The sequence below is a fragment of the Lonchura striata genome, chromosome 33 (assembly GCF_046129695.1).
Source record: "Lonchura striata isolate bLonStr1 chromosome 33, bLonStr1.mat, whole genome shotgun sequence".
Taxonomy (NCBI): domain Eukaryota; kingdom Metazoa; phylum Chordata; class Aves; order Passeriformes; family Estrildidae; genus Lonchura; species Lonchura striata.
This window is the reverse complement of record NC_134635.1, coordinates 3,059,689-3,080,086: the sequence shown is the minus strand read 5'-3', so window position 1 is coordinate 3,080,086 and position 20,398 is coordinate 3,059,689. Positions and strand designations below refer to the sequence as shown.

Here is a 20,398-nt window from a genome sequence, read left to right as displayed (position 1 = left end):
CGTCCCAGGGGTGTCCCAAACCCCGTCCCAGGGGTGCCCCAAATCCCGTCCCAGGGGTGCCCCAAATCCTGTCCAAATCCCATCCCAGCTGTGCCCCAAACCCCGTCCCAGGGTTGCCCCAAATCCCATCCCAGCCGTGCCCCAAATCCTGTCCAAACCCTGTCCCAGGGGTGCCCCAAATCCCGTCCCAGGTCCCATCCCAGGTGTGCTCCAAATCCTGTCCAAATCCCGTCCCAGGTGTGCCCCAGGTCCCGTCCCAGATGTGCTGCAGCAGAGAATCCCCAAAAATTCTCTGAATTCTGAGAATCCCCACACTGACCCCAAATCCTGGATCAGCCCTTGGCTCCTGCTGGGATTGATTTTTGGGTTTCCATGCCGGGCCCAAGAGCAGGGAATTCCAGAGCTGGGAGAACAGGGAATTCCAGCCCCTCTGACCTGCCGGAGCTTTTCCGTGGGGATCCCAGTTTTTGGGAGGGCTCTCTGGGAACCTTGCCCGCCGTTTGTGCATTCCCAGTTTCCGGATGAGACCCTGCGGAGCGGGGAGCTGCTCAACATGATCGTGGCTGTCATCGACTCCTTCCAGGTGCGGGGGATCCTTCCCGACCATTCCCGACCCTTTCCAACCCTTTCCAACCCTTTTCCAGTCCCTCCCAACCATTCCCGACCCTTTCCAACCCTTTTCCAGTCCTTCCCAACCCATTCCCGACCCCTTCCCGGCCCCTCTGCGCCATTCCCGGGAGATTTAACCCGGAACGAGTCCCAAAAAAAGCTCCCGCGGGCTCTCCCGCTGTGTCCAAAGGTTGATCCCTTGGAAGCTGCTGCTTCCAAGAGCCATTTCCTGGGCAATCAGCGCTAATTACCCCTAATGAGCCCCTCTCTGCCCGGCCCGAGGCTCCTGGCAGGAATTTTCCCGGGCTGGGAATGGCTCCCGAGAGCCGGGATGCTCCCAAATCCCAAGGGTTGGCTCTCCTGACCCTGCCCGAGCGTTTCCTTCCCCTCCCTGCTCCCATTCCTTCCTGGCCGCTCCAGGTGCTTCCCTCTGGAGCTCCGGAGGGTCCCGTGGGATCTCGGAGCGAGGAGGAGGAGGAGGAGGAGGAGGAGGAGGAGGAGGAGGAGGAGGAGGAGGAGGAGGATGGGAGGCAGAGCGGGGAGCCCCCCACCCCAGCTGCCATCCCAGGGGTGCTGCTGGCGTTTTTCCCGCTGGATCCTGACCCCATTCCCTGTCCCCCACCCCAATCCCAGCTCCAGGAGCTCGTGTGCCACGTGATGATGGGAAACCTCGTCATGTTCCGCAAGGATTCCGTGCTGAACATCCTCAGTGAGTGCCATTCCCAGGGGAACGGGCAGGGGCACCCCCAGATCCTGCCCCGGAACTCCAGAGGTCTGGGAGGGCTGGAATTCTGCTCCCTGATTCCTGGGAATTCCCTCCCTGAGGATTTGGGGTGGTTTTTCTCCCCTGTATCCCATTCCCACTGCATTCCCACCCTAAAAGATTTGGGTTTTTTCTCTCCTGCCCCGAAAGCCCCAGAGGTCTGGGAGGGCTGGAATTCTGCTCCCTGATTCCTGGGAATTCCCTCCCTGAGGATTTGGGGTGGTTTTTCTCCCCTGTATCCCATTCCCACTGCATTCCCACCCTAAAAGATTTGGGTTTTTTCTCTCCTGCCCCGAAAGCCCCAGAGGTCTGGGAGGGCTGAAATTCTGCTCCCTGATTCCTGGGAATTCCCTCCCTGAGGATTTGGGGTGGTTTTTCTCCCCTGTATCCCATTCCCACTGCATTCCCACCCTAAAAGATTTGGGTTTTTTCTCTCCTGCCCCGAAAGCCCCAGAGGTCTGGGAGGGCTGGAATTCTGCTCCCTGATTCCTGGGAATTCCCTCCCCCGGGGCTGAATTCCCTGTGGGCACAAAGGATCACGGCCCCAAGGCGGATTTTGGGATTTATCCCCGTGCCCCTGCCCTGCCCTGGGTGCCATTCCCGCCAGCTCCTGCCGTGCCAGGCAGGGAATGGGGAAAATCCCCAAATCTGCCTCTCGGTGGGGTCCCTCGGTGCTCCCAGAGCTGATCCCGCTCTCCCTGATCCAGCTTTGGCAGCAGCGGGATCAGCTCGTTAATTAGGGAGCCTCGTTAGCTCTGGCCCCGCAGCCCCTGCCCGGGACAGGCTCTGTCCCCATTCCCAGTGCCCGGAGGGGTGGGGGGACCCCGGGCAGGTTTGGGGGTCCCCAGAGCTTGGGAAGGGGCTGGCACAGATCCCTGTTAACCCCATTGTCCCGTTATCCATCCCCACTATCCCTGTTATCCCCATTGTCCCATTGTCCCTGTTATCCATCCCCACTATCCCTGTTATCCCTGTTAACCCCATTGTCCCGTTATCCATCCCCACTATCCCTGTTATCCCTGTTAACCCCATTGTCCCGTTATCCATCCCCACTATCCCTGTTATCCCTGTTATCCCCATTGTCCCCGTTATCCATCCCCACTATCCCTGTTATCCCCATTGTCCCATTGTCCCTGTTATCCATCCCCACTATCCCATTGTCCCCGTTATCCATCCCCACTATCCCTGTTATCCCTGTTATCCCCATTGTCCCCATTATCCATCCCCACTATCCCTGTTATCCCCATTGTCCATCCCCACTATCCCTGTTATCCCTGTTAACCCCATTGTCCCGTTATCCATCCCCACTATCCCTGTTATCCCTGTTATCCCCATTGTCCCCGTTATCCATCCCCACTATCCCTGTTATCCCCATTGTCCATCCCCACTATCCCTGTTATCCCTGTTATCCCCATTGTCCCTGTTATCCCCATTGTCCCTGTTATCCCCATTACCCCATTGTCACCATTATCCATCCCTGCCATCCCCCTGTCCCACTGTCCCCTCTGTCCCCCTGTCCCCATACCCCTTGTCCCTCTGTCCCTCTGTCCCCTCCCTGTCCCCCTGTCCATCCCCCTGTCCCTCTGTCCCCTCCCTGTCCCCCTGTCCATCCCCCTGTCCATCCCCCCGTCCCTCTGTCCCCTCTCTGTCCCTGTCCATCCCCCCGTCCCGCTGTCCTGTCTCTGTCCCCCTGTCCGTCCCCCTGTCCCTCTGTGCCCGTGCGGGCGCAGTTCAGAGCCTGGACTGGGAGACCTTTGAGCAGTACTGCACCTGGCAGCTGTTCCTGGCACACAACATCCCGCTGGAGACCATCATCCCCATCCTGCAGCACCTCAAGTACCGGGGTCAGCGCGGGGACGGCGCGGGGACAGCGCCGGGGACAGGGGGACAGTGCTGGGGACACTGCCGGGGACATGGGGACACTGCTGGGGACACTGCTGGGGACATGGGGACAGTGCTGGGGACAGGGGGACACTGCTGGGGACATGGGGACACTGCCAGGGACAGTGCTGGGGACATGGGGACAGTGCTGGGGACACTGCTGGGGACACGGGGACAGTGCTGGGGACAGGGGGACAGTGCTGGGGACAGGGGGACACTGCTGGGGACAGTGCTGGGGACATGGGGACACTGCTGGGGACAGTGCTGGGGACATGGGGACACTGCTGGGGACAGGGGGACACTGCTGGGGACAGGGGGACAGTGCTGGGGACATGGGGACAGTGCTGGGGACAGGGGGACAGTGCTGGGGACAGGGGGACAGTGCTGGGGACAGTGCTGGGGACATGGGGACACTGCTGGGGACAGGGGGACACTGCTGGGGACAGGGGGACAGTGCTGGGGACAGGGGGACAGTGCTGGGGACAGTGCTGGGGACATGGGGACAGCGCGGGGACAGCGCCGGGGACAGGGGGACACTGCCAGGGACAGTGCTGGGGACACTGCTGGGGACAGGGGGACACTGTCAGGGACATGGGGACAGTGCTGGGGACACTGCTGGGGACAGGGGGACACTGTCAGGGACATGGGGACAGTGCTGGGGACACTGCTGGGGACAGGGGGACAGTGCTGGGGACACTGCTGGGGACATGGGGACACTGCTGGGGACAGGGGGACACTGCTGGGGACAGGGGGACACTGCCAGGGACAGTGCTGGGGACATGGGGACACTGCCAGGGACAGTGCTGGGGACAGGGGGACACTGCCAGGGACAGTGCTGGGGACATGGGGACAGTGCTGGGGACATTCCCAGGGATATTCTCGGGTGACATTCCCAGGGAGTGACACCCCGGGTGACACCCCAGGTGACACCCCGGGTGACACCCCGGGTGACACTGCTGCCCTTGCCCCCTTGCAGAGCACCCCGAGGCCCTGTCCTGCCTCCTGCTGCAGCTCCGCAGGGAGAAGTGAGCGCTGGGGGGTCTGGCGGCACAGGGGGGATTTGGGGGGCACAGGGGGGGTTTGGGGGGCACAGGGGGGGTTTGGGGGGCACAGGGGGCGATCTGGGGGGCACTGCAGAGCTCTGGGGGTCTCTGGGCTGTCCCCCCTGGTGTGGGGCCATGCTGGCCCCCATAGGGGGGGATTTGGGGGGCTCTCCCGGGGGTCCCGGGGGGTTTCTTGCCCATCCCCATTCTGGGGTCTCTCCGGGGGTCCCGGGGGTTCCAGGGCCGTTCCCTGCCCGTGCCCACTCCGGGGTCTCTCCGGGGGTCCCGGGGCCGTTCCCTGCCCGTGCCCACTCCGGGGTCTCTCCGGGGGTCTCCGTGGGGGTTCCCTGCCCGTGCCCACTCCGGGGTCTCTCCGGGGGTCCCGGTGCCGTTCCCTGCCCATGCCCACTCCGGGGTCTCTCCGGGGGTCCCGGGGGTCTCCCGGTGCCGTTCCCTGCCCGTGCCCACTCCGGGGTCTCTCCGGGGGTCCCGGTGCCGTTCCCTGCCCGTGCCCACTCCGGGGTCTCTCCGGGGGTCCTGGGGTCATTCCCTGCCCGTGCCCACTCCGGGGTCTCTCCGGGGGTCCCGGTGCTGTTCCCTGCCCGAGCCCACTCTGGGGTCTCTCCGGGGGTCCTGGGGGTCTCCCTGGGGGTTCCCTGCCCGTGCCCTCTCCGGGGGTCCCAGGGCAGTTCCTTGCCCGTGCCCACTCCAGGGTCTGTCCCGGGGGTCTCCGTGGGAGTTCCCTGCCCGTGCCCACTCCGGGGTCTCTCCGGGGTCTGTCCCGGGGGTCTCCCGGGGCCGTTCCCTGCCCGTGCCCACTCCGGGGTCTCTCCGGGGGTCCCGGGGGTCCCGGTGCCGTTCCCTGCCCGTGCCCACTCTGGGGTCTCTCCGGGGGTCCCGGTGCCGTTCCCTGCCCGTGCCCACTCCGGGGTCTCTCCGGGGGTCCCGGTGCCGTTCCCTGCCCGTGCCTACTCTGGGGTCTCTCCGGGGGTCCCGGGGGTCCCGGGGCCGTTCCGTGCCCGTGCCCACTCCGGGGTCTCTCCGGGGGTCCCGGGGGTCTCCCGGGGCCGTTCCCTGCCCGTGCCCACTCCGGGGTCTCTCCGGGGGTCCCGGGGGTCCCGGGGCCGTTCCGTGCCCGCCGTGCCAGGCCCAGCGAGGAGATGGTGAAGATGGTGCTGAGCCGGCCGTGCCACCCCGAGGACCAGTTCACCACCAGCATCCTGCGGCACTGGGGGCTGCGGCACGACGACCTCCTGGGCGAGCACATCAAGGCCCTGCTGATCAAGAACAACAGCCTGCCCCGCAAGCGCCAGAGGTGGGGATTCGGGAATTCCTGGGAATTCCTTCCCTCAGGGACTGGGGATTGTCTGTCCTGCCCCGCAAGCGCCAGAGGTGGGGATTCGGGAATTCCTGGGAATTCCTTCCCTCAGGGACTGGGGATTGTCTGTCCTGCCCCGCAAGCGCCAGAGGTGGGGATTCGGGAATTCCTGGGAATTCCTTCCCTGAGGGACTGGGGATTGTCTGTCCTGCCCCGCAAGCGCCAGAGGATTCGGGAATTCCTGGGAATTCCTTCCCTGAGGGACTGGGGATTGTCTGTCCTGCCCCGCAAGCGCCAGAGGTGGGGATTCGGGAATTCCTGGGAATTCCTTCCCTCAGGGACTGCGGTTTGTCCGTCCTGCCCCGCAAGCGCCAGAGATTCAGGAATTCCTGGGAATTCCTTCCCTGAGGGACTGGGGATTGTCTGTCCTGCCCCGCAAGCGCCAGAGGATTCAGGAATTCCATTCCTGATTCCTGGGAATTCCCTCCCTAAAGATTTGGGGTTTTTTTTCCCCTGCCCCGCAAGCGCCAGAGCTGGGAATTCCTGATTCCTGGGAATTCCTTCCCTAAAAGATTGGGGGTTTTGACTCCTGCCCCACAAGTACCACAGGTGGAGAACGCTGGAATTCCTGGGAATTCCTTCCTTAAAGGACTGGGGCTTTTATCTCCCCTGCCCCACAAATGCCAGAGGTCTGGGAGTGCATTTCTGGGCTCTCACTCCCATTTTTTGACAGTTCATCCACATTTTTTGGGCTCTCTCCCCCATTTTTGGGCTCTCACCCTGTTTTTGGGCTCTCGCTCCATTTTTTGGGCTCTCACTCCCATTTTTTGACAGCTAATCCCCATTTTTTTGGGCTCTCACTCCGTTTTTAGGCTCTCACTCCATTTTTTGGGCTCTCACCCCGTTTCTGGGCTCCCACTCCCATTTTTTGACAGCTCATTCCCATTTTTTTGGGCTCTCACCTGTTTCTGGGCTCTCACCCAGTTTCTGGGCTCTCACTCCATTTTTTGGCCTCTCACTCCCATTTTTTGGGCTCTCCATTTTTTGGCTCTCACCCCCATTTTTGGGCTCTCACCCCCATTTTTGGGCTCCCACTCCCATTTTTTGGGCTCTCCATTTTTTGGCTCTCACCCCCATTTTTGGGCTCTCCATTTTTTGGCTCTCACCCCCATTTTTTGGCTCTCACCCCCATTTTTGGACTCTCCATTTTTTGGCTCTCACCCCCATTTTTGGGCTCTCCATTTTTTGGCTCTCACCCCCATTTTTTGGGCTCTCCATTTTTTGGCTCTCACCCCCATTTTTTGGCTCTCACCCCCATTTTTGGGCTCTCCATTTTTTGGCTCTCACCCCCATTTTTGGGCTCTCCATTTTTTGGCTCTCACCCCCATTTTGGGCTCTCCATTTTTTGGCTCTCACCCCCATTTTTTGGGCTCTCCATTTTTTGGCTCTCACCCCCATTTTTGGGCTCTCCATTTTTTGGCTCTCACCCCCATTTTTTGGCTCTCACCCCCATTTTGGGCTCTCCATTTTTTGGCTCTCACCCCCGTTTCTTGGCCCATCCCCGCAGCCTGCGCAGCTCCAGCAGCAAGCTGGCCCAGCTGACCCTGGAGCAGATCCTGGAGCACCTGGACAACCTCCGCCTCAACCTCACCAACACCAAGCAGAACTGTGGGTGCCTCCGGGGCTCGGGGCCGGGGGACGCGGGCTCGGGGCCGCCCTGACCCCGCTCCCACCCCGTTCCCACCCCGCTCCCGCCTCTCTCCCAGTTTTCAGCCAGACCCCGATCCTGCAGGCGCTGCAGCACGTCCAGGCCAGCTGCGACGAGGCGCACAAGATGAAGTGAGACCCCCTCCCTTCCCCTCCTCCTGCTCCCCTGCCCTCGGGGGGACCCCCTGAGCCCCTCTGTGTCCCCCCAGGTTCTCGGACCTCTTCTCCCTGGCCGAGGAGTACGAGGATTCCTCCAGCAAGCCCCCCAAGAGCCGCCGGAAAGCCACGGCGCTGGCCAGCCCCCGCAGCCGCAAGAGCGCCGCGCAGCCCCCCAACAACGAGGAGGAGTCGGGCTCCAGCAGCGCCTCGGTGAGAGACCCCCGAGACCCCCCCGGGCTCCCCAAATCCCCGGGGGGCCCGCGGTGACCCCCCCATCCCCGTCCCTGCAGGAGGAAGAGGACACCAAACCCAAACCGGCCAAGAGGAAAAGGAAAGGCTCCTCCGCCGTGGGCTCGGACAGTGACTGAGGGTGGGGAACCCCCCTGCCTCGGGGACCCCTCCCCACCTCGGGGACCCCTCTCTGCCTCGGGGACCCCTCTCTGCCTCGGGGACCCCTCCCCACCTCGGGGACCCCTCCCCGCCTCGGGGAACCCCCTGGGAGCCCCCCAAACCGGTGCCAGCAAATCCCCGGGCACGGGGCCCCCTCCCCGGCTCCCGCCGCGCCCTTGGGACCCCTCCCCATTTCCACCACGTGGGGAGGGGTCGCGGTGTCGTCCTCCCCCCCGCAGGGGACACAAGCGCAGGGGAGGGGGGGACCCCCACCCCCATTTTCCTTAGAAATGTAAATAAAGGGTGAAATGAGTCGCTGCTGCAGGATGATTTGGGAAGGGGGCAGACGGGGGGTCCCGCCCCCCTCGGGGGTCCTGGGGGGCGTCAGCACCGGTGCCAGCGGGATTTGGGGAGGGGGGTCCTGCTCCCCAGAGCTCCCTCAGCGTTTTTAAGTGTTTTTAAGAAAAGCAGCAATAAAAACCTTCCTGTTTTGTACCAAACGGCCCCAATTTGTGGTGGGGGGCAGGGGCGGGGGCTGGGGGCCTTGTCCCCCCCTTGGTGTGGCCTGGCTGGGGCACGCGGCTCGCCCGGAGACAGGGACAGTGCCAGAGTCCCCCAGGATGGGGACACTGCCAGAGCCCCCCCGGGATGGGGACAGTGCCAGAGCCCCCCGGGGTGGGGACAACCCCCCGGAATGGGGACAGTGCCAGAGCCCCCCGAGATGGGGACAGTGCCAGAGCCCCCCAGGATGGGGACACTGCCAGAGCCCCCCGAGATGGGGACAGTGCCAGAGCCCCCCGAGACGGGGACAGTGCCAGAGCCCCCCCGAGATTGGGACACTGCCAGAGACCCCCGGGACAGGGACAGTGCCAGAGCCCCCCGGGATGGGGACAGTGCCAGAGCCCCCCCGGGATGGGGACAGTGCCAGAGCCCCCCCGAGATTGGGACACTGCCAGAGCCCCCTGGGATGGGGACAGTGCCAGAGCCCCCCGGGTTGGGGACAGTGCCAGAGCCCCCCCGGGACAGGGACACTGCCAGGGCCCCCCGAGATGGGGACACTGCCAGAGACCCCCGGGATGGGGACAAACCCCCGGGATGGGGACAGTGCCAGAGCCCCCCCGGACGGGAATCTGGGACAGGGAGGGAGCGCGGAGGCCTCGGAGGGGGGACAGGGAGGGGACAGGGTGGGACAAAGGGGGCACTGGAGGGGGACAGAGGTGACACTGGGGGGGCGCGGTGGGGACTGGGGGGGGTCGGGGTGGGGGCGTGGCCATGGGCGTGGTCAATGCGTGACTGGGGTGGGCGTGGCCAAGGTGGGCGTGGTCGGTGGGCGTGGTCACGGTGGGCGTGTCCCCCCGCCCCGGGGCGGCGCGGGCGATGGCGCTGGCGGCGGCGCTGGGCGCGCTGGGGCTGGGGGCGCTGGGGCTGGGGGCGCTGGGGGTCCCGGGGGTCCCGGGGGTCCTGGGGGCGCTCCGGGGGGCGCCGCTGGCCGCGGGGGCGCTGGGGGCTCTGGCGGCGCTGCTGGCGCTGCAGCGGCGGCGGCTGCCGCACCTCTGGGCCGACCTGGCGTTCGCGCTGCGGGCGCTGCGGGCGCGGCGGCGGGCGCGGGCGGGCCCCGGGGGCAGCGTGGTGTCCCGGTTCCTCCGCGCGGCGCGGGCGGCCCCGGCGCGGCCGTTCCTGCGGGCCCGGGCGGGCGCGGCGCCGCTCGGGCGGGCGGCGCGCAGCGTGGCGCGGGTGGCGAACGCGCTGCGGGCGCTGCGGGCCCCGCCGCGGCCCGGGGACACCGTGGGGCTGCTGGTGGGCAACGAGCCCCGCTTCGTGTGGGGCTGGTTCGGGCTGGCGGCGCTCGGGGCCCGCCCGGCCTTCCTGGGCACGGCGCTGCGCCCCGCGGGGCTCCGGCACTGCCTGCGCGGCTGCGGGGCGCGGGCGCTGCTGGTGGCGGACGGTGAGACCCGGGGACACCGACACCGGGGGGACACCGGGGGGACACCGGGGGGGCACCGGGAGGAGCGGGGAGCGTGGCGGGAAAGGGCCCGAGAGGAAGCGGGGAGCGTTCGGGCGCGGGGGATAACGGGGGGACACCGAGGGGAGCGGGAGGGGACCGAGGAATGCGGGGGGAAAGCACCGGGGAACGGCGGGGCCCGGGGGTGGTGCGGCCGCGGAGTGGGGAGATCCCGGGCTGTAACGGGACCGGGGGGATGAGAGGACGGGGGGCCGGAGCGGGACCAGGGGAATAACGGGGCAGGACCGGGGACGAGGGGTGGGTGGCACGTGTGGCACCGGGGCTGGGGCGGTGGCACCGGGCCCGGCGAGGTGGTCCCCACACGGTGCCGTCCCCCCAGACCTGTTCGGGTCGGTGGAGCCGCTCCTGGCCGACCTGCGGGAGGACGGCGTGGCCGTGTGGGTGCTGGGAGCGGGGCCGTACCCGCCGGGCGTCGTGGCGCTGCAGGAGCTGCTGGACGCGGCCTCCGAGGAGCTGGAGCCCGAGGACGTGTGGGAGCCCGAGGACATGAACGACACCTGCCTCTACATCTTCACCTCGGGCACCACCGGTGGGAACGGCACCGGGGGTCGGGGGGTTCTGCTTGAGCCTGGGCGGGGGGGGGCTTAACTCTGTTCTGCCCTCCCAGGCCTCCCCAAAGCCGCCCGCGTGTCCCACCTCAAGTCCATCATGTGCCTGGGCTTCTACGAGCTGGTGGGAGCCTCCAGCCGGGACGTCGTGTACCTGGCGCTGCCCCTCTACCACATGGCCGGGTCCCTGCTGGGCATCGTCGGCTGCCTCGGCATCGGTGAGCGGCGCCGGGGCGCCGGGGCCGTTCCGGGGGTGTCTTGGGGCTGATCCCCCCTCTCCGTGCCGCAGGGGCAACGTGCGTGCTGAAGGAGAAGTTCTCAGCCAGCCACTTCTGGGACGAGTGCCGCGCCGAGGGCGTCACCGTGTTCCAGTACATCGGGGAGCTGTGCCGGTACCTGGTGAACCAGCCGCAGGTCAGGGCGGGCGGCGGGGCCGGGGGGGACCCGGGGGTAGCCCCGGAGCTGACGGTGGCCCCGCAGCGCCCCGGGGAGCGGCAGCACGGGCTGCGGCTGGCGGTGGGCAGCGGCCTCCGCCCCGACGTCTGGCGGAGCTTCCAGCGGCGCTTCGGGCCCGTGCGCATCGTGGAGACGTACGGGATGAGCGAGGGCAACGTCTCCCTCTTCAACTACACCGGCACCCCGGGCGCCGTGGGCCGCTGCAGCTTCATCTACAAGGTGTGGGGCTGGGCCCGGGGGGCTGCGCCCCGGAATCCCCCCAGCCCAGGCGCTGAGCCCGGCCCGCCCCCTCCCCAGCTCTTCTCGCCCTTCGAGGTCGTTCGCTACGACGTGGCGGCCGGAGCGCCCGAGCGGGACGAGGCCGGACGCTGCATCCGCGCCCGGACGGGTGAGGAGCGGGCGCGGGGCGGCTCCGGGGGCCCGGGGAGGCTCCGAGGGTGCCCGGGGCGGCTCGGGGGGTGCCCGGTGCGGCTCGGGGGTGCCCGGGGAGGCTCCGGGGCCCCAGGGAGGTTCCGGTGGTGCCCGGTGCGGCTCGGGGGGTGCCCGGGGCGGCTCCGGGGTTGCCCGGTGCGGCTCCTGGGGTGCCCGGTGCGGCTCGGGGGGTGCCCGGTGCGGCTCCGGGGGTGCCCGGTGCGGCTCCGGGGGTGCCCGGGGCGGCTCGGGGGGTGCCCGGGGAGGCTCCTGGGGTGCCCGGGGAGGCTCCGGGGGTGCCCGGGGCGGCTCGGGGGTGCCCGGTGCGGCTCGGGGGGTGCCCGGGGAGGCTCCTGGGGTGCCCGGGGAGGCTCCGGGGGTGCCCGGTGCGGCTCGGGGGGTGCCCGGTGCGGCTCGGGGGTGCCCGCAGAGGCTCCGGTGGTGCCCGGTGCGGCTCGGGGGTGCCCGGGGCGGCTCCGGGAGATGCCCGGGGCTCCCCGTCACCGTCGCCGCGGCCGCAGGTGAGACGGGGCTGCTGATCGCGCCGGTGACCCGCCGGACGCCGTTCCTGGGCTACGCCGGCAGCCGGGAGCTGTCGGAGCAGAAGCTGCTCCGCGGGGTGTTCGCCGAGGGCGACGAGTTCTTCAACACCGGGGACCTGGTGGAGCAGGACGAGCAGCAGTTCGTGCGCTTCCGCGACCGCACCGGGGACACCTTCAGGTGCCCGAGCCCCCCGGCGCGGGGGGCGCCCGCAGAGCCCCTCCCTGCCCGGCCCGGCCCCGGGGGACATTCCGGGGGGTCTCATCCCCCATCCCGCGTCCCCTCCAGGTGGAAAGGCGAGAACGTGGCCACCACGGAAGTGGCCGAGGCGCTGCTGGCCCACGAGTCCCTGCAGGAAGCCACCGTGTACGGCGTCACCGTGCCAGGTACCGCCGGTCCCGGCGCCGCCCCCGGGCCCCGCCGGCCCCGCGGTCGCCCCACGCGTCCCCTCGCCCGCAGGCCACGAGGGCCGGGCCGGGATGGCCGCGCTCGTCCTGCGGCCCGGCCGCTCCCTGGACGGCCCCGGCCTCTACCGGCACCTGGAGCAGCGGCTGCCGCCGTACGCGCGGCCGCGATTCCTCCGCCTGCAGGTAACGGGGCGGGCCCGCTGGGAGCTGGGATGGGGATGGGAACTGGGATGGGGATGGGAACTGGGATGGGGATGGAAACTGGGATTTGGGATGGAAACTGGGATGGGGGATGGAAACTGGGATGGGGGAGGGAAACTGGGATGGGGGATGGGAGCTGGGATGGGGATGGAAACTGGGATTTGGGATGGGAACTGGGATGGGGGATGGAAACTGGGATGGGGGATGGAAATTGGGATGGGGATGGAAACTGGGATGGGGGATGGAAACTGGGATGGGGGATGGAAATTGGGATGGGGGATGGAAACTGGGATGGGGATGGAAACTGGGATGGGGGATGGAAACTGGGATGGGGGATGGAAATTGGGATGGGGGATGGAAACTGGGATGGGGATGGAAACTGGGATGGGGATGGAAACTGGGATGGGGATGGAAACTGGGATGGGGGATGGAAACTGGGATGGGGGATGGAAACTGGGATTTGGGATGGGAGCTGGGATGGGGGATGGAAACTGGGATGGGGGATGGAAACTGGGATTTGGGATGGGAGCTGGGATTTGGGATGGAAACTGGGATGGGGGATGGAAACTGGGATGGGGATGGAAACTGGGATTTGGGATGGGAACTGGGATTTGGGATGGGAGCTGGGATTTGGGATGGAAACTGGGATGGGGGAGGGAAACTGGGATGGGGGATGGAAACTGGGATGGGGGATGGAAACTGGGATGGGGGATGGAAACTGGGATTTGGGATGGAAACTGGGATGGGGGATGGGAACTGGGATTTTGGGATGGAAACTGGGATGGGGATGGAAACTGGGATGGGGGATGGAAACTGGGATTTTGGGATGGAAACTGGGATGGGGGATGGAAACTGGGATGGGGGATGGAAACTGGGATGGGGATGGAAACTGGGATGGGGGATGGGAACTGGGATTTGGGATGGGAACTGGGATTTGGGATGGGAGCTGGGATTTGGGATGGAAACTGGAATGGGGGATGGAAACTGGGATGGGGGATGGAAACTGGGATTTGGGATAGGAACTGGGATTTGGGATGGGAACTGGGATTTGGGATGGGAGCTGGGATTTGGGATGGGAACTGGGATTTGGGATGGAAACTGGGATTTGGGATGGAAACTGGGATGGGGGATGGAAACTGGGATTTGGGATGGAAGCTGGGATGGGGATGGAAACTGGGATTTGGGATGGAAGCTGGGATGGGGGATGGAAACTGGGATGGGGGATGGAAATTGGGATGGGGGATGGAAACGGGGATGGGGGATGGAAATTGGGATGGGGGATGGAAACTGGGATTTGGGATGGAAACTGGGATTTGGGATGGAAACTGGGATTTGGGATGGAAACTGGGATGGGGGATGGAAACTGGGATTTGGGATGGGAGCTGGGATGGGGGATAGGAACTGGGATTTTGGCTGAAATCTGGGATCTGGGGCTGAAATCCCGGGATCTGGGGCTGGAATCTGGGATTTCGGGATGAAATCTGACATTTCGGGATGAAATCTGGGATTTTGGGCTGAAATCCTGGGATCTCGGGCTGGAATCTGGGATTTTGGGATGAAATGTCAGGCTGAAATCCTGGGGTTTCAGGCTAAAATCCTGGAATTTGGGGCTGAAATTCCTGGGATTTTGGGGCTGAAATCCTGGGATTTCAGGTTGAAAACCTGGAATTTTAGGCTGAAATTCCTGGGGTTTCCGGCTGAAATTTTAGGCGGAAATCCTGGAATTTTGGGGAGAAAATCCTGAGATTTCGGGCTGAAATCCTGGAATTTTAGGGTGGAACTCCTGGCTTTTTGGGCTGAAATGCTGGTTTTTGGGGTGAAATGCTGTTTTTTGGGGTGAAATGCTGTTTTTTGGGGTGCAATGCTGGGTTTTTGGGGTCAGATTCTGTTTTTTGGGGTGAAATGCTGTTTTTTGGGGTGAAATGCTGTTTTTTGGGGTGAAATGCTGGGTTTTTGGGCTGAAGTGCTGGTTTTTGGGGGGAAATGCTGTTTTTTGGGGTGAAATGCTGTTTTTTGGGGTGAAATGCGGGGTTTTTGGGGTCAGATGCTGGGTTTTTGGGGTGCAATGCTGGGTTTTTGGGGTGCAATGCTGGGTTTTTGGGGGGAAATGCTGTTTTTTGGGGTGCAATGCTGGTTTTTGGGGTGCAATGCTGGGTTTTTGGGGTCAGATTCTGTTTTTTGGGGTGAAATGCGGGTTTTTTGGGGTGAAATGCGGGGTTTTTGGGGTGAAACGCTGGGTTTTTGGGGTGAAACGCTGGGTTTTTGGGGTGCAATGCTGGATTTTTGGGGTGAAACGCTGGGTTTTTGGGGTGAAATGCGGGGTTTTTGGGGTGAAACGCTGGGTTTTTGGGGTGAAATGCGGGGTTTTTGGGGTGAAACGCTGGGTTTTTGGGGTGCAATGCTGTTTTTTGGGGTGAAATGCTGGGTTTTTGGGGTGCAATGCTGGGTTTGGGGTGCAATGCTGGGTTTTTGGGGTGCAATGCTGGTTTTTGGGGTGAAATGCTGGGTTTGGGGGTGAAATGTGGGGGTTTTGGGGTGAAATGCTGGGTTTTTGGGCTCAGATGCTGTTTTTTGGGGTGAAATGCGGGGTTTTTGGGGTGAAATGCTGTTTTTTGGGGTGAAACGCTGGGTTTTTGGGGTGAAACGCTGGGTTTTGGGGTGAAATGCTGGGTTTTTGGGGTGAAATGCTGGGTTTTTGGGGTCAGATGCTGTTTTTTGGGGTGCAATGCTGGGTTTTTGGGGTGCAATGCGGGTTTTTTGGGGTGAAACGCTGGGTTTTTGGGGTCAGATTCTGTTTTTTGGGGTGCAATGCTGGATTTTTGGGGTGAAACGCTGGGTTTTTGGGGTGCAATGCTGGATTTTTGGGGTGAAACGCTGGGTTTTTGGGGTGAAATGCTGGGTTTTTGGGGTCAGATGCTGGGTTTGGGGTGCAATGCTGGGTTTTTGGGGTCAGATTCTGTTTTTTGGGGGTGCAATGCTGGGTTTTTGGGGTGCAATGCTGGGTTTTTGGGGTGAAACGCTGGGTTTTTGGGGCTCAGATTCTGTTTTTTGGGGTGCAATGCTGGGTTTTGGGGTGCAATGCTGGGTTTTGGGGGTGAAATGCTGGGTTTTTTGGGGTGAAATGCGGGGTTTTTGGGGTGAAATGCTGGGTTTTTGGGGCTCAGATTCTGTTTTTTGGGGTGAAATGTGGGGTTTTTGGGGTGCAATGCTGGGTTTTTGGGGTGCAATGCTGGGTTTTTGGGGTGAAATGCTGGTTTTTGGGGTCAGATGCTGTTTTTTGGGGTGAAATGCGGGGTTTTTGGGGTGCAATGCTGGGTTTTTGGGGTGCAATGCTGTTTTTTGGGGTGAAATGCGGGGTTTTTGGGGTGCAATGCTGGGTTTGGGGTGAAATGCTGGGTTTTTGGGGTGAAATGCTGGGTTTTTGGGGTGAAATGCTGGGTTTTTGGGCTCAGATGCTGGGTTTTTGGGGTGAAATGCGGGGTTTTTGGGGTGCAATGCTGGGTTTTTGGGGTGAAACGCTGGGTTTTTGGGGTCAGATGCTGTTTTTTGGGGTGCAATGCTGGGTTTCTGGGGTGAAATGCTGGGTTTTTGGGGTGAAATGCTGGTTTTTTGGGGTGCAATGCTGTGTTTTTGGGGTGCAATGCTGGATTTTTGGGGTGAAACACTGGGTTTGGGGTGCAATGCTGGGTTTTTGGGGTCAGATTCTGTTTTTTGGGGTGAAACGCTGGGTTTTTGGGGTGAAACACTGGGTTTGGGGTGCAATGCTGGGTTTTTGGGCTCAGATTCTGTTTTTTGGGGTGCAATGCTGGTTTTTGGGGTGAAATGCTGGGTTTTTGGGGTCAGATGCTGGGTTTTTGGGGTGAAACGCTGGATTTTTGGGGTGAAACGCGGGGTTTTTGGGGTGAAACGCTGGGTTTGGGGGTGCCGGCTGCCCACGGCCGCCGTGCCCAGGAGCGCCTGGACGTGACCGAGACCTTCAAGCAGCGGAAGGTGCGGCTGGCGCGGGACGGCTGCGACCCCGCGCGGGTCCCGGTGCCGCTGCTGCTGCTGGACGAGGCCGCGCGCGCCTTCGTGCCGCTGGACCGGGAGCGCTGGCGGCGGCTGCGCGACGGGCGGCTGCGCCTCTGAGCCGGGACCGGAGCCCGAAACGGGGATGGGAGCCCGAAACGGGCACCAGGAACCCCAAAATGTGCCAGGAAACCTGAAATGGGGACCGGAGCCCGAAACGGGCACCGGAGCCCGAAACGGGCACCGGACCTTGAAATGGGGACCGGAGCCGAAACGGGCACCGGACCCGAAACGGGCACCAGGAACCCCAAAATGTGCCAGGAAACCCGAAACGGGCACCGGAGCCGAAACGGGCACCAGGAACCCCAAAATGTGCCAGGAAACCCGAAACGGGCACCGGAGCCCGAAACGGGCACCGGACCCGAAACGGGCACCGGACCTTGAAATGGGGACCGGAGCCCGAAACGGGGACGGGACCCGAAATGGGGACGGGAGCCCGAAATGTGCCAGGAAACCCAAAATGTGTGCTGGGAACCCCGAAATGTGCACCAGGATCCCCAAATCTGTCCTGGGAACCCCGAATCTGTACCGGGAACCCCAAAATGTGTACTGGGAACCCCGAAATGTGCCAGGAACCCCTAATCTGTACCGGGAACCCCTAATCTGTACTGGGAAACCCGAAATGTGCCAGGAAACCCGAAAATCTGTACCAGGAACCCGAAAATCTGTACCGGGAACCCCCAAATCTGTACCGGGAACCCCGAAATGTGTGCCAGGAATCCCAAATCTGTACCGGGAACCCCGAAATGTGCCAGGAACCCCGAAATGTGTGCCAGGAACCCCAAAATCTGTACTGGGAACCCCGAAATGTGTGCTGGGAACCCCGAATCTGTACCGGGAACCCCAAATCTGTACCAGGAACCCCGAATCTGTACCGGGAACCCCAAAATGTGCCGGGAACCCCGAAATCTGTACTGGGGGTCCCAAAATCCGTCCCAGGGGGTCCCAAATCCATCCCAGGAACCCCAAAATCCATCCCAGGAACCCCAAAATCCATCCCGGGAACCCCAAAATCCATCCCGGGAACCCCAAAATCCATGCCAGGGTTCCTCGTGTTCATCCTGGGGGCCCCAGAATCCATTCCAGGGATCCCAAAATCCATCCCGTGGGTCCCAAAATCCGTCCCGGGGGTCCCCAAATCCATCCTGGGGGTCCCCAAATCCATCCTGGGGGTCCCCAAATCCATCCTGTCCCTCCCCCCAGCCGCCGGTGCCTTCCCCCCCCGCCCCGGGGGCTCTTTGTAGACAAAATCCCCATTTTGGGTCTTTTTTTGGCAAATAAAACTTTTGTAGCAAACTTTTGGGGTCGGGACACCGAGGCCGAGTCCCCACGGCCTGGAGGGATTTTGGGGGGGGGGATTGGAGGGGCCCCGCCTGGATTTGGGGTCCCCCCCCCCCCTCAATTTGCCAAACGATTCCTCAATTAAATAATTACCAAGGGCTGAAGTTTTAATTGATTTTATTTTTAAGCCTTTCTCCAAAAAGTGGGGGACGCCCCCGCCCCAGCTCTGCCATCAGCCCCGAGCTCAAAACCGATGGAAAAGAGGGAAAAAATGGGGGAAAAGCCCCGAAATTTGTGCCAAAAAAACCCCAAAAAACATTCCCACCCTCCCCCCACCCCCAAGCCAGCAACCGGGGGCCCAAATCTGCGAATTTGGGCTGAAATCGCCCAAATTTGGAGCAAATCGGGGCCAGAATCCCCGAAATTCGGCCCGAGCGACGGAAACGGGAACGGAACGCTGGAAATGGAATTTCCTCCTCTGGGGCCGAGCAAGCGGGGCTGAAATCCCCCAAAAATCCCCAAATCCCCAAATCCCCAAATCCCCAAATCCCAAATCCCGCAGCCGGGCACCGAAATCCTGCACAGCGGGAGCGGAAACACAGGAATTGGGCCCAAAATCTGGGAAAAATCCAACAATCCGGGCCTAAAATATTGATTTTTTTTTTATTTTCTGCCACCCAAACTGGGCTGAAATGCTGCAAATTTTACCCAAATCCCCAAATTTGGACGGGGAATAAAAAATGTGGGTGGGAAATCCTGAAAAGTGGGAGAGGAACCAAAGAGTTCGGGTTGAAATCCTGGAATTTTGGGCTGGGATTTCGGGCTGAAATCCTGGAATTTTGCTCTGAAATCTTGGGATTTTGGGCTGGATGTTTTTGCTAAAACCCTGGAATTTTGGGCTGAAACCATGGAATTTCGTGCTGAATTCCTGGAAGTTTGGGCTGGAATTTTGGGCTGGAATTCTGGGCTGAAATCTGGAAACTTCTGTCTGAAATCCTGGAATTTTGGGCTGGGATTTTGGGGTGAAATCCTGGAATTTTGGGCAGGAAGTCCTGGAATTTTGGGATGAAATCCTGGATTTTTTTTCGGAAATCGTAGAATTTTGGCTGGAATTTTGGGCTGGAATCCCCGATTTTTGGGCCAGAATTTCGGGCTGAAATCTGGAATTTCAGGCTGAAATCTGGATTTCTGGGCTGGAATTTCGGTCTGAAATCTGGAATTTCATGCTGCAATCTGGATTTTGGGCTGCAATCTGGAATTTTGGCTGGAATTTCATGCTGAAATCTGGATTTTGGGCTGAAATCTGGATTTTTGGGCTGCAATCTGGAACTTCGTGCTGCAATGTGGATTTTTGGGCTGGAATTTTGGGCTGAAATCTGGAATTTCGCCTGGAGTTTCATGCTGAAATCTGGAATTTCGTGCTGCAATGTGGATTTTGGGTTGAAATCTGGAATTTCGGCTGGAATTTCGTGCTGCAATGTGGATTTGGGCCGGCACCTCTCGCTCTGACCCCGCTGCTCCTCGGCCATGTCCCGGTTTTTCCCGTTTTTCCCGGTTTTTCCCGTTTTTCCCGTTTTTCCCGTTTTTTCCCGGTTTTCCCGTTTTTTCCCGTTTTTCCCAGTTGTTCCCGTTTTTCCCGGTTTTTCCCGTTGTTCCCGGTTGTTCCCGTTTTTCCCGGTTTTTCCCGGTTTTTCCCGGTTTTTCCCGTTTTTTCCCGGTTGTTCCCGTTTTTTCCCGGTTGTTCCCGTTTTTTCCCGTTTTTCCCGGTTTTTCCCGTTTTTCCCGGTTTTTCCCGTTGTTCCCGGTTTTTCCCGGTTTTTCCCGTTTTTCCCGTTTTTCCCGGTTTTTCCCGTTGTTCCCGGTTTTTCCCGGTTTTCCCGGGGCACTCCAGCCCCACCCGCCCAGCGGGGCCGGGACGCCGCGCAGGAAAATTCAGTGCAAAAACAGGAGGGGCCCGAGGGCGCCGGACCAAGGCACAGAACGGGAGCCCGGGCACGGCACGGGCACCGGCAAGGGCACCGGCACGGGCACAGCATGGCACCGGCACGGGCACCGGCACCGGGACGGGCACCGGCATGGGCACCGGCACCGGGACGGGCACAGCATGGCACCGGGACGGGCACCGGGACGGGCACGGGCACCAGCACGGGCACAGCATGGCACCGGCACCGGCACGGGCACGGGCACCAGGATGGGCACCGGCACCAGGACGGGCACTGGCACGGGCACCGGCACGGGCACAGCATGGCACCGGGACGGGCACCGGCACAGAACCAGCACGGGCACGGGCACAGGCACCGGCACAGCATGGCGCCGGTACGGGCACGGGCACCGGTACGGGCACCGGCACCGGTACCGGTACCGGTACGGGCACAGCATGGCACCGGTACGGGCACGGGCACTGGTACAGGCACCAGCACGGGCACAGCATGGCACCAGGATGGGCACCGGCATGGAACCGGCACTGGCACGGGCACTGGCACCGGCAGGGGCAACGGCACGGGCATGGAACCGGCACCGGCACCGGCATGGGCACAGGCACCAGTACGGGCACCAGCACGGGCACGGAACCGGCACAGGCACGGGCACGGGC

At 62.6% G+C, this 20,398-nt stretch overlaps 2 protein-coding genes across 2 annotated transcripts in view; both read left to right on the top strand.

The window, feature by feature from the left end:
• The window catches only part of INTS3 (integrator complex subunit 3), a 34,756-nt gene extending 26,862 nt beyond the window's left edge, over positions 1 to 7,894 (top strand). The window contains exons 22-30 of the mRNA XM_077789420.1: positions 515 to 583; positions 1,243 to 1,318; positions 3,103 to 3,216; positions 4,230 to 4,278; positions 5,444 to 5,611; positions 7,182 to 7,282; positions 7,381 to 7,453; positions 7,531 to 7,690; positions 7,771 to 7,894. Of these exons, the coding sequence (XP_077645546.1) occupies positions 515 to 583; positions 1,243 to 1,318; positions 3,103 to 3,216; positions 4,230 to 4,278; positions 5,444 to 5,611; positions 7,182 to 7,282; positions 7,381 to 7,453; positions 7,531 to 7,690; positions 7,771 to 7,848 (888 nt within the window). The 3' untranslated portion in view covers positions 7,849 to 7,894. The remainder of the gene's footprint in view (positions 1 to 514; positions 584 to 1,242; positions 1,319 to 3,102; positions 3,217 to 4,229; positions 4,279 to 5,443; positions 5,612 to 7,181; positions 7,283 to 7,380; positions 7,454 to 7,530; positions 7,691 to 7,770) is intronic.
• A 1,353-nt stretch (positions 7,895 to 9,247) lies between these two features.
• Positions 9,248 to 16,621, top strand: SLC27A3 (solute carrier family 27 member 3). The gene is made up of 10 exons (XM_077789321.1): positions 9,248 to 9,815; positions 10,213 to 10,422; positions 10,501 to 10,659; positions 10,731 to 10,855; positions 10,922 to 11,116; positions 11,195 to 11,285; positions 11,830 to 12,028; positions 12,137 to 12,234; positions 12,308 to 12,438; positions 16,408 to 16,621. The coding sequence occupies exons 1-10, from the start codon at positions 9,248 to 9,250 to the stop codon at positions 16,582 to 16,584; spliced, it is 1,953 nt and encodes a 650-aa protein (XP_077645447.1). The 3' UTR covers positions 16,585 to 16,621.
• The last annotated feature ends 3,777 nt before the right edge of the window (positions 16,622 to 20,398 follow it).

What these genes read in the sequence shown, in the direction of transcription:
- SLC27A3 (XM_077789321.1), top strand. Translation starts at nt 9,248, where the DNA reads ATGGCGCTGGCGGCGGCGCTGGGCGCGCTGGGGCTGGGGGCGCTGGGG. An exon ending in CGTCGGCTGCCTCGGCATCG is followed by an intron (nt 10,660 to 10,730) that starts GTGAGCGGCGCC and finishes TCCGTGCCGCAG; the next exon opens with GGGCAACGTGCGTGCTGAAG. An exon ending in CTGCATCCGCGCCCGGACGG is followed by an intron (nt 11,286 to 11,829) that starts GTGAGGAGCGGG and finishes CCGCGGCCGCAG; the next exon opens with GTGAGACGGGGCTGCTGATC.